The 11,109-nt window shown below is 62.7% G+C and overlaps 2 protein-coding genes across 7 annotated transcripts in view; one reads left to right on the top strand and one right to left on the bottom strand.

The window, feature by feature from the left end:
* The window catches only part of FASTK (Fas activated serine/threonine kinase), a 5,027-nt gene extending 4,669 nt beyond the window's left edge, over window positions 1-358 (top strand). For all 5 annotated transcript variants that reach the window (XM_027772535.1, XM_006150222.2, XM_027772537.1 and 2 more), the window contains one exon: window positions 152-358. In XM_027772535.1, coding sequence (XP_027628336.1) covers window positions 152-259 — 108 coding nt within the window. In that variant the 3' untranslated portion in view covers window positions 260-358. The remainder of the gene's footprint in view (window positions 1-151) is intronic.
* Window positions 359-409: 51 nt separating this feature from the next.
* The window catches only part of SLC4A2 (solute carrier family 4 member 2), a 14,001-nt gene continuing 3,301 nt past the window's right edge, over window positions 410-11,109 (bottom strand). For both annotated transcript variants that reach the window (XM_027772532.1, XM_027772533.1), the window contains 21 exons: window positions 10,331-10,496; window positions 9,941-10,182; window positions 9,739-9,857; window positions 8,154-8,386; window positions 7,923-8,059; window positions 6,639-6,819; window positions 5,282-5,417; window positions 5,023-5,188; window positions 4,814-4,928; window positions 4,523-4,707; window positions 4,172-4,397; window positions 3,859-4,074; window positions 3,634-3,782; window positions 3,351-3,545; window positions 2,467-2,721; window positions 2,274-2,363; window positions 1,927-2,093; window positions 1,339-1,592; window positions 1,079-1,248; window positions 715-888; window positions 410-644 (listed from right to left, as the gene is read on the bottom strand). In XM_027772532.1, coding sequence (XP_027628333.1) covers window positions 564-644; window positions 715-888; window positions 1,079-1,248; window positions 1,339-1,592; window positions 1,927-2,093; window positions 2,274-2,363; window positions 2,467-2,721; window positions 3,351-3,545; window positions 3,634-3,782; window positions 3,859-4,074; window positions 4,172-4,397; window positions 4,523-4,707; window positions 4,814-4,928; window positions 5,023-5,188; window positions 5,282-5,417; window positions 6,639-6,819; window positions 7,923-8,059; window positions 8,154-8,386; window positions 9,739-9,857; window positions 9,941-10,182; window positions 10,331-10,496 — 3,657 coding nt within the window. In that variant the 3' untranslated portion in view covers window positions 410-563. The remainder of the gene's footprint in view (window positions 645-714; window positions 889-1,078; window positions 1,249-1,338; window positions 1,593-1,926; window positions 2,094-2,273; window positions 2,364-2,466; window positions 2,722-3,350; window positions 3,546-3,633; window positions 3,783-3,858; window positions 4,075-4,171; window positions 4,398-4,522; window positions 4,708-4,813; window positions 4,929-5,022; window positions 5,189-5,281; window positions 5,418-6,638; window positions 6,820-7,922; window positions 8,060-8,153; window positions 8,387-9,738; window positions 9,858-9,940; window positions 10,183-10,330; window positions 10,497-11,109) is intronic.

Genomic DNA, 11,109 nt, shown 5'->3' with positions numbered 1-11,109 from the left:
GCCGCGCCGGCGGGGTGCTGCGGGGCTCACGGGCCCTAGGGGAGCGCCATCTGGGCCTGATGGGCTACCAGCTGCTGCCGGTGAGTGGCCCGGCCGGCCAGCCGCGCACCCTCGCTCCGTGCCCTGGGTAACCTGCGCCCTCTCCCCGCAGCTGCCCTTCGAGGAACTGGAGTCGCAGAGAGGCCTGCCGCAGCTCAAGAGCTACCTGAGGCAGAAGCTTCAGGCCTTGGGCCTCCGCTGGGGGCCTGAAGGGGGGTGAGGGGCGACGTGGGTTCAGGGTGGCCCCCCTATGGGGGGTGGACAATTTGCACTTTGCCTCCCGTGTCTGGGTTTTCATTAAAGTCCCCTTCCTTTCCCATGCAAGTCTCGTCCGTCCTGTTCCTACCCCACAGAGACACGAGGCCCAGGATAGGTGGGGGCCGAAGCACTTTACTGCAGGGTGGGGGGGACTTTAAATTATTCACTTAAATAAAAACAAGGAGGGCGTGGAGGCAGCTAGAAAGACCACCCCACCAGTCTAGGTCCCTCTGTCCGTCCGTCCCTCGCTGTCCCTCCCGGAGCAGCTACACAGGCATGGGCATCTCGTTGTACTCATCCACACCCTCCCGCTCATCGAACACCGGCTCGGCCTCGTCCGCGTCCAGCTGTGGAGAGGGGGCCTTTAGGGGAGAAAGGGGTGGGGCAGGGTGGGCGGAGGGAGGGTCCGGTGCTTACACATTTCATCTCTCGCTCGGTGAAGATGCGGGTGAGGACCACCATGCGGAGCGGCACTGTGAGGATGAGGATGAAGGGGAAGGCCAGGGAGGCAGCTGTGGACATGACAGCCCAGAGCAGGGCCAGGCAGAGCAGCTGCAGGGCTGTGAACAGGTGCATTCGGAGAGTCCGGACCTGGGAGGCGGGTGGAGACAGGTGAGCCCACAGGGCGGAAGACGGCGCCTCCTTGGAGGTGGGGTGGAGGAACCCCCTCGGGTGCTCACAGGGCCTGCTCTGCGAGTAGGGGCAGCCAGGGTGGGCAGGTGGGGAGAGGGAGCTGGCAGTGATGCCCCAACCGAGCAGGAAGGCAGAAGCCGGGGTTCACCTTCTTAACGTAGGTGACGTCCGGGTGGTGTTTGGGTGGCATGAGCAGCAGGTGTAGCCGCTCGTAGAACTGGATCCCGTTCAGGGAGGTGACACCCATGTATAGGAAGATCCCGAAGAGCACAGCCAGGGGGATCTGCCGGAGCAGGTCTCCGATGACCAGGGAAAGGCCTGGGGGGAGCAACAGTTGGCTCCAGGGGTCCCTGGCCACAGCAGCCCCAGGACCCCACTGGGAGGGGTGGGAGCAAGAAGGTGGCATACCCACGAGCAGGGCGACTAGCAGCCCTGTCACCCGCTGCTCCTTGACCTCCTGAATCTTGGGCTTGTCCCCAGGAGCCACAGCCTTGCTCATGACGGTGAGCGCGTTGGCATGAGTGACAGAGCGGACGGTGGCAGCAGCCAGCCAGGGCAGGCCAAAGAGGGCACAGACACCACCCATGGCCACAATGAGCAGCAGGTCCAGGTGGAAGCCCGAGCCCTTCTGCAGCATGCGCTCCTTCTTGGAGATGATCAGCCTGGGAGCAGGGGGTGGCGCTGGGGCCCAGCCAGTCCCTCACTGGGAACTTGCTGGTCCCTGCCCATCGTCAGTACTAGAGTCCCGCCTCAGCACCGACCCTGGGCCTGCACCCTCAGCCCTTCCCCTCCAGGACAGCTCCCAGAAAGCACTCCCTGGCCCTCTGCCCAGCCTGCCCCCATTCTCTGAGCAGATGACAGGGGTTTTCTGCTGCCTGTAGAGCCCAGCAGCCAGCCTGGCATTCAGGATCTCCCAGGATCCAGAGCTCCCTAGCCCAGTGCAGCAGTGGTCCCCATGCTGTGCCCCCAGCCCAGCCCCAGGCTGAGACCGCTCACGTGGTAATCTGTGTCTCCATGAAGATGAGGATGAAGACCAAGATGGCCGGCAGCAGGCTGGCCACCATCATCCACACGGGGAAGGGGCTCTTCTCTCCCAGAGGGTTGATGACCCAGCCCCGCTTCTCTGGGGCTGTCACCGAGAAGCCACTGGGCACACTCAGCTTCTGCAGAGTAGAGACAGCATGGGGACAGGCCGAGTGAGTGCAAAGGGCACGCATGGACAGGACGTGGTGCCCATCCCGCTTAAGGACAGGCTTGGGTTAGGGGCTAGAGGGGCAGCCAGGCCCGGGGTGGTGGAAGCAGTCCACGCAGTGTCACGTCCTCACTATTTGTGCAGGGCTCACCTGGGTGTAGGTGTCCTCAATACTGTAATCCACGAGCACCATGATGAGGATCGCGATGGGCACCCCAAAGTCACCAATCACCCGCCGGATCTGTGGGCCAGCGCCATGCTCAGAAGCCGCCCACCTCCCAGAGGCCCCTTCCTTCCCAGGCACCCCTGGAGTCCCTGCTCCCTCCAGACTTGAGGTCACATACCCGGCCAGGGAAGAACCGGCTGTTCTTGAATTTGCGCAGGAAGAAGGCGATGAAGAAAGTGCCGGCCATGAGCACCAGGGACAGCAAGGCCGTGTTGGGCTGGCCCCGGGGCCGCCCCTGCCCTGGGTGCCCAGCTGTGCTCCCGTTGCCCAGCCCCAGCGCAGTCCCTGCCCCAGCCCACGTTGTATTCTCGCTGCTGTCTGTCTCTGAGCCGTTGGAGACCGAGCAGCCGTGGAGGGGGTGCTCCTGGAAGATCTAGGGGGAGGGCATGAAGGACTTCGGCTGAACCCACAGCTTTCCAGGCTCAGCTGTGTGCCAAGTGTGATGGGGCATGGGAGGGGAGAGGCTGGCAGCCTGCGAGACGCGTGTCTTGTGGATTAAGAAAATGACCCAGAGACCCAGCTGTGAGCACAGGGCAATGTGGGATTAAGAGCTGAGGGCACTGGCTGAGGTCAGGAAGCAGCGGGATGTGGCACCAGCCAGGCCAGGAGGGTGGCTCTGCAGCCTGGGAAGGCCACGAGCAGAGGAGCGGGGCGCCTTTTGGGCTTGTCACACACACATGGGTCTGATGCCAGACCACGACTATGTGTCACCTCTGGGCCTCTCCCTCCCCATACTCCCTCCCCAGAAATATCTTGTGACATTTTAACAAAAGCACACGTTCCCTTCGTTATTAAAAAATTAGTTTTAAAAGATGGATCTGAAACCCTGGGGGGGGGGGGTGGGCAGCAGGAAACCGGTGAAGAAGAACGAAGAACAAGCCCCAGGTCTGTGGGTTGCATGGATTGCAAGCCCAGGGGACGCCCTGGAGCAGCCTGGCCTCGAACCCAGAGGAATCAAGGAACGAGACATGCCCCGGCCCTCTGGTCCTGAAGGCAGCCCACCTTGACCAGCTTGTAGAAGGTCTCGTAGATGAAGATGAGTGAGATGAGGAAGGCGAAGATCTCCTGGGTGAAGCGGGACACGAAGCGCACCAGGAAGCTGCCCTCCAGCGCCACCATGAGCAGTGCCAGGAGCACCAGCCAGAAGCCGATCCACACGCGGCCCACCAGGTACTCCAGCTGGTTGCTGCTGCAGAACTGGGACGGGACAGCAGTCAGGCCCGCTTCAGGGGGACCCAGGGCCAGGGAGAAGGAGGGCAGGGGGCTGGGCAGGACCTGCCCTCACCGAGAAGAAGGCCTCCTCGAAGACCAGCAGGGGTCCCGAGAAGCCAATCACCAGCAGCGGCTGGGCACCCAGCAGGCAGAAGGCCACGCCCTGCAGCGCCGTGGACATGATCAGCTCTGACACCCCAATCAGGTCCTGGGTCTTCTCTCCTGGGAGTGCAGGGACTGGCTCAGGAGCTGGCGGCCACACTTGGGCACCCTGCCCCCACCCTCCATCTCTCCCTACCCAGCAGCCCCCCGAAGGTGATGGCTGGAGACAGAGCTGCGAAGTAGATGAAGATCACAGCAGCTAGGCACTGGGGGTCGAGCGCGTCGCGGAAATCACTCAGGTAGTGGGGGTAGCGGCGCCGCACGTCCCGGATCAGCCCTCCGAAAGGCCGGCCTGTCCGTCGAAGGGGATCGTCTTCGGCTGTACCTGTCGCCTCTACCATCTGCAGGAGCGCTGCAAGCCAGGCCTCCGTCAGGGCGCCCAGGGCCCTCCTGAGCACCCGGCCCCTGCTCAGGGTGGCCCCTGCTGGCCCTAGGCCTGACCGCCGTACCCTTGTCCTGGGCGGACTTGGGCTCCAGCCCTGCCCCTGCAGGCAGCAGCCGGCCCTGCTCCTCGCGCTTCTTGAGCATCTGGCGCTGGAAGTGAGCGACCGAGCGCAGCAGCTCCTCGCCCTGCACCTCCGAGGGCGGCAGCACCACGCTGCAGTCCAAGAAGGCGTTGATGGCGGTCAGCAAGTCCTCCCGCTCGTCGGCCAGGTAGGCCGCCTCGTGGAATTGCTGTCGCAAAAAGAGCAGGATCATAGAGGGCACAGGGAGGTGGCTGAGGCCCGGCAAGATCCGCTGATGGGGGCAGGGCGTGTGGCACCAGGTCAGCAGGTCAGGGCTGGGGACGGGGGGCTGACCTTGTCGGACATGAGGGTGGAGATGGAGCGGCCGATCTCATGGTAGTCCATGTTGGCGCTGCTTGGGCCCAGCAGCAGGAAGAGGAAGCGCACAGGCACAGGCACCTCCAACACGGCGTCCAGCTCCACCGCATCCCGCAGCCGCACGAAGGCCATGGTGGGACGGGAGAGGAATTCCACACAGCCTGGGGGCGTGAGGCCGTTGGGCAAGTGCGGGGGTGGGACTGCCTTCCAGCCCCCACCCTGGGGGCCTGGCCCCAAGATCGCTGGCCCGAGACTCGCCCCACGTACCGACTAGGACCACGGTGGCCTCCGCATTCTCGGGGATCTTCTCCAGCAGCTTCAGCTCGTGTTTGGACTTGGAGCGGGTGATGCCAGCCGGCGGGGCAGGTGGTGGCAGCTCACGCTAGGGGACACAGGAGGAGCTCAGCCCAGCCAGGCCCCTGTATCACACCAGGCTTGTCCCCAGTCCTGCCAGGAGGAGCCCCTGCTCGCCTCACCTCTCGCTCCACCTCTAGCCGGGTCTCTGGAACACCTCCGATGAGAGGCTCGGTGACATGGGGGTCACTTTCAGCTCCCTGGCCATGGTGATGGCCCAGCAGGGAGCCCAGGGAGCCAGCGGAGATGTTACGGGGGAAGGAGAAATCCTTCTCATCGCTTGGGTGGCTGGTGGGGCAGAGGGCGGGGAGGTTAAGGAGGGTCAACAGTGGGCCTGACCAGCCAGGTGGGAAGAGGCGGGAGCCCCCCGCGGGGCCTCACCTGTGTTTCAGCAGCAGGGCCCGCAGCACGTTGGCTCTGTCCTCGGCCTTGATCTGGTCGGAGATGACCATCTGCTCCACCACCTGGTGGGCCACCCCTGGTAGGGTCTGCTGGTCCAGGTCCAGGAGCACAGCCCCTGGAATTAAGACGGTACAGAGGGGCCACCCCCAGGTCAGGAGACAGGCCAGGAAGAGATGCGACAACTGGGGACGGGTGCAGGCGCAAGGGGTGTGGCCCAAGCGACCGGCCTGCAAGTCCCTGACCAGGGCTCGAACCCGGCTCTGCAAAGTCAGGTGGCCTCTCTGACCTGCTCCTCCCCACCCTCATCTCCCCTAGGAATGCTGTGAGGCTCTGCCGTGAGCGAGGAACCTTGGTTATCAGAGAGGTCATCTAGGCCACCCTGCCTAGCAGCGTCCAGCCTCTATAGGCATGTTGCAGGGCCTCTCCGGCTGCACCCTCTTTGCTGTCCCTCCTCTAGGAGAGGGAGCCACATGCTGCACCTTCCCTGGCTCTGCCGCTCACTCCAGGGCCTCGCCCACCCTCTGAGCACAGCTCGGCTGGGCTGTGGCTTCTCCTTGTGGCAGTTCCTCCAGCTCCACTCCTCCACTAGCCCTTCGCTCCCACAAGCCCAGCAGCTGTTTCCCAAGCAGCTTCTAGACCTTTCTCCACCATGTCAGAGGGACGTGAAAGTCCCTTCGAAAGTTGCCAGGTCATTTATCTGGCAAGGTCAACTTCAGGAACAAAGAACTGAAGAACAAACAGGCACCACCGGGCTGCTCACACGTCACAAAGCCAGGACCTGGCCCTCGGGCAGCCACGGGCGGAGTGGCTGCTCTGCTCTAGTCTGCGGACGATTCTACGGCATGCTTCGCCCCTCTGTGGCTTAGGAACACCCTCAATGACAGGGCGGCTCCCTGGTGGCAAGGAGGGACAAGCAGAAGCGACACAGACACAGGGCTCCAAAGTCCTGTGGCCGTAGGGCTTCAATGGAGTGTACACAGCCCTACAGGTTGGATCACGTTGTCCAGAATCCCCAGACAGCAACAAGGCATGCCAGGAATTTCCAGCAAAATGGTTTAAAAGCATTCTAGCACCCAAAACATACATTTTAGTTATCTGGAAACATCACACAGAGAAGCCACTTTCTGCAAGTGAAATGTGGTATACCAGGCCTGCCCTGCGTTCTCCCGGCCACAGGGCCCAAGCAATGGCTGTCCACATGCCACCAGGGAGAGGAAGCTCCTTCTGGGGCTCTGGGTAACATCATACCCCATGTAGTGCCAGACAAATTTGGGGGCTCTTTTGCCATTTGCTCCTCAGAGAATGGGCCCCAGGGTACTTTGGGGTGGGCAGGTACCATGGGCCAGGGTTCGGCGGAGCTCCAGGAGACTGCGGAAGGAGAGGGAGGCCACGTGGGGCTTCCCCCAGCGCTCTGTCTCCTCTTCCACATCCTCCTCAAATTTGATCCAGCGTGCTGTCTCCCGCCACTGAGGTTCCTGGTTCTTGTCCAGCAGTAACTCATTCAGTTCCACAAACACCTGGGGGAGACGAGAAGGCAGTGCAGGTCACGGAGCCGCGGGCGGGGAAGAGGGGGAGGCATGTGGCCCTAAAGAGTGCAGAGGAGGGGGCACAGGCACCGGAGCCTCACAGCCTAGGTGGAGCCTCAGGCAAGGACTGCCCTGTCTGAGCCTCGTGTTCCCTCACCTGTGAACTGAAAACAGTAACATCGCAAAGGCTGTGGGAAGGCACGCCAGGCACGTGTGTGCATGCCCCAGTCCCAAAGGACAGAGAAATAGAGGAGAGGGGACTGCGGTGTGGCCGTGCCCCCAGGGCACTTTCTTCCTTCGAATGCACACGCCCATGTAGCAAGAGCGTCAAAAAATGAAGGCTGTAACGACAGGTGAGAAAGAGCCTCTAGGACACTTGGCATGCTGCGGGACGAGGGCCGTGACTTCCTGTAGCCCACTGGGATGCGTCTGGGAACTGGCAGAAGTCACTGCCCATGCTAGAAGATGGTCACCTCTGGCCAGGTGAAGGGACTTACTGGGTGTGGGGTGTGGGCTGTGGGCAGAGGGCGCTGAGACACCCTCATCCACCCAGGGGGCAGCTCTCTGGTGTTACGTGTGCAGCGAGCCGCTGGCTGGAAGCACCCAAGTGCGTCTATTGCACCTCAGTAAAAAGTGAAGGAAACGGATGCAGAGCCAGAGTTCAGGCCCAGGGCCCAGAGCTAGGGTGCAGTGCCCTGAGTGACTGTATGACTCTGGCCAGGTCAAGACACCTGGGTTTATGGCTGCCACCGCCTATGCTGTCATCTTCATGGTGGGGAGGAGCCAGTGAGTACAGAGGTGACTGGGTTGTGAAAGATGACGTGCAGTCGGAGTCACTTGGAAGCCAAAGGATCCCTTTGTTCACAACAGAAAACGGCACCTCTTCCTCACACGCCTCACTGCCACCTGCCAGGAAGCAGGCAGGACAAACGTACAGCGCCGTCTCAGAGGGGCTGGCATCGCAGCGCCTGCCCCAAGCTCTCACAGCCTTCACAGTCAGCGGTGGCAACCCTGCCACTTAAGGTTACAGCTGGTCTGAAGGTCAGGGCAGGAGGCCAGGGAGAAGGTGCAAGAACACAAGCAGAGAACGCTACCTCGTGAGGCTTGTGGGGGGCCCGGGGTCGGGTCCGAGGCGTGGGGCCAGGCCCTTCCCGGCCACTCTGCACTGGCCCTTTGGCGTTCTTCCGCACCAAGTGCCGCCGCACCCCGGGAACGTCCTCAAACCGGTGACCTGTGGGGGTAGAGGGCCACAGCTGGGCTCCCCTGCCCTCCCACCTTTGCCCACCAGCACGGAGCTTGGCCCTGGCCCCAGCCCCAGCACTCACTCTTCATGAGGTCCAGGTCGGCCGTGGCCAGCGTCTGGGCCTCGCTCTCGTCCGTGGGGACCCGGGGCAGCAAGGCCTGCTCGCCTCCGGTCATGCTCCCAATGCGCCTCCTCTCCTGCAGGTTGTAGCTGCGATGCCCAGGCTGGGCTTTGGGCAGGGGGCGTCCCGAGGCACCTCCATCATCGCCTCCAGCTGTGCCACTGGCCACCGCCACCACCTCTTCAGCTGGGTCTCTGGACAGACAGACCAGCCATGAGCCTCGCTACCAGGCTCCAGGCAGCCAGGACTCGGGAGGCGGACCAGCAGCATTTAGGCCCTGCTCTCCCCTTTCCTGGCGAGGCAGCCTAGGTGATCCCCCAAGGCCCCTCTGAGCACAAACACCACCTCAGGAGCACACGAGGCTGGCAACAGCCCCCATGCAGCCAGAAGAGGCGAAGTGTGTGGCCAAGACCAGCACAGGGCCGGCTTGGCACAGACGCTCAGAACGCCACCGCACGGGGCAGGCGTTCAGGTCCCTCTCCTCTCCCAGGCGCCTGCAACCAGGGACTCAAGGAGCCTCCACCCGCGCCTGATCAGAGCGACTACGAACTGGAGACAGCTTCCCTGGGCTGGCGAGGAGGGTGCGAGCGCCTGGGCCCTACCCACTTCGGCTTTCGCTCCTCTCCTCTCCAGGTTCTGCCAATACCAGCATGGCCACTGCCCCACCACCCCACCCCTCTCCCCACATCCACTGCCTCTACAGCCCCAAGTCCATGGCCTCCAGTGACCAGTGCCACCACTGCTGGACGTTCCGGTCTAGCCCCCTCGTTATGCTCACACCCTGTTGTCAATCTAACCCTTTGCCAATGCCGATGCCAATGCCAAGCTTCCTCGGACACTCCATCAGCTCCCAGCCGTTCTGGTAACCCCTGGAGCCTGCTGCCTCGGTGTGCCTACTCAGTCCACGCCGTCGCCCTCGCCCGGAAAGGGCAACGTGCCCTTCCCACCCACAGCCTTTCACGCTGCCTGGCACCCAGCAAACAACAGGTCCATGATAGTAATGACCTTGAGACCAAGTTCAAAGTCATCTCCAGGAGGGAGGAGATGTGGCCAGTGCCCCCACATGCCAATCACCCACCAATTCTGACACTGTGCCCAGACCAGGCCCTCGGCACCGCATCACGTGACAACGTTGGGTTTCCAACCCCAGTCGACTGGCAGCTCCCGGGGATGGGGAGGATCTATTCCTCCCTAGCCCTGGGGGGCCTCAGTAGATTCTGGGAGGCCACCAGCCCAGTCCCCAAGTCAGGGCTTGATGCCATGGCCAGGGGCAGCTCGGACTGGCATCTGTTCGCACCAGCCTAAACCAGATGTAGGACCTTAATTCCTGCCCCTCCCTGACCCCACAGCGGCCTTGGGGAAAGGCTCTATTATGCTTGGTTTGCAGACAGGATCCTGGGGCTCAGGGAGCTTAGGTTACTTGCCCCCAGCGAGGGGCTGGGCTAGGACTGGAAGCCAGCCTGGTGAGTCCAAGGCTCTGGCTTTTTCCCCTCCCTGCCTCACAGGGAAGGTGTCTGGGAACAAAGGTTGACTGGGGTGCACTTACCCAGTCTGGGCCCCTTTGGTGGCTCGGAGAGCTGCCTCCTGGTGCGGCAGAGGTGCAGGGGGAGACGGGCTGGTCTTCTCTGCCTTCCTGTCAGTGCCTTCATCCTCTTGGAGAAAGAACTGCACCAGAGAACCATGTGGGCCGCTGAGGCCAGGCCAGGGCCCTGTGGATGCCCCCCTGGAGGAGCCCATGCCTGGCTCACCTGCACTGAAGAGGATGTGGGGGCAGGGGACAGCTGAGTCAGTGCCCGGGCCCCCTCAGCCTCACTGGTCTCATCCTCATCTTCCTCCCCCTCCTCAATGGTGGGGGTCTCCCCAGTGGGAGAGGCTCCAGGGCGCCTTCGAGGCTTCCGTCCTGGACCCTGGGGTGTCTTGCGGCGGCGGGCATCCGGCGGCAGGTGGGTGGAGAGCGGGTGATGGATGTGGTGGGAGGACTGTCGGTGGTCTGCAGGGAGGAGGGACGTGGGTGCTGGCAGACGACCCTCCTCCACCGCCCTGGCCCCAGCTGCAGCCTCCCACTGGGACCCTAATCCTTTCTTTATTGGGTCCTCAACCTGAGCCCCAGCCTCTGGCTCCCCTGCCTGCCCCCTCACATTCAAAGTCTTCCTCCCCATAGCTGCGGCCTGGCTCCTCCCCGCCGCGAGACCCCGCCTCCTGCAGGATCTCCTCAAAGCGCTCCACGCCCAGGGTGCGGTGAAGTTCATCCTCCTCGTGCTCTGGGAACCCATCAGGTCCAGCACCTAAGCTCTCCTGCTGTGGCTGTGAAGAAGAAAGGAGAAAAAGCACAGGGCTCACCAGGAACCATGCCCTGACTCCCCACCCTGCCCAGGGCTGAAGATCCAGCATTCCCAGCAACCAGTCCCCTCTAATGTCTGAGATCCAGTTACTCCCCCATCAACCAGTCCCCTCTAATGCCCAGGACCCAGCTATCCCCCCATCAACCTGTCCCCTCTAATGCCCAGGACCCAGCTATCCCCCCATCAACCTGTCCCCTCTACTGCCCAGGACCCAGTTATCCCCCCAGCAACCTGTCCCCTCTAATGCCCAGGACCCAGTCACTGCCCCTAGCAACTTGTCCCCTCTAATGCCAGGGACCTTCCAAGCTCTCGGGACCCTACTGTGTGGGCGGGTGCAGGCAGTTCCAGGGTAGGTGAAGGGCCCAGCCTGGAGGTCTCAGCAGAAAACCCGAGTCTGACCCTTTGCCGCATGCAGAAGTGTGTGAACAGGACAGTGAGGGAACTCCTCTGGACAAGTGCTAAGTGGAAAGTAACTCCTGCAGGCGCCCCAACTAGTGACCTGGAGTAGCTCCAGTCAAACCAACTCAGCCTTGCCCTGGCTGGGGAGCCACGGTTTACGGTAGCAACCCCCCCTC

This window comes from Tupaia chinensis, unplaced genomic scaffold, assembly GCF_000334495.1.
Source record: "Tupaia chinensis unplaced genomic scaffold, TupChi_1.0 Scaffold000280_1, whole genome shotgun sequence".
Lineage (NCBI taxonomy): Eukaryota > Metazoa > Chordata > Mammalia > Scandentia > Tupaiidae > Tupaia > Tupaia belangeri.
The sequence above is the reverse complement of the archived record's forward strand: the minus strand, read 5'-3'. Positions and strand labels throughout refer to the sequence as shown.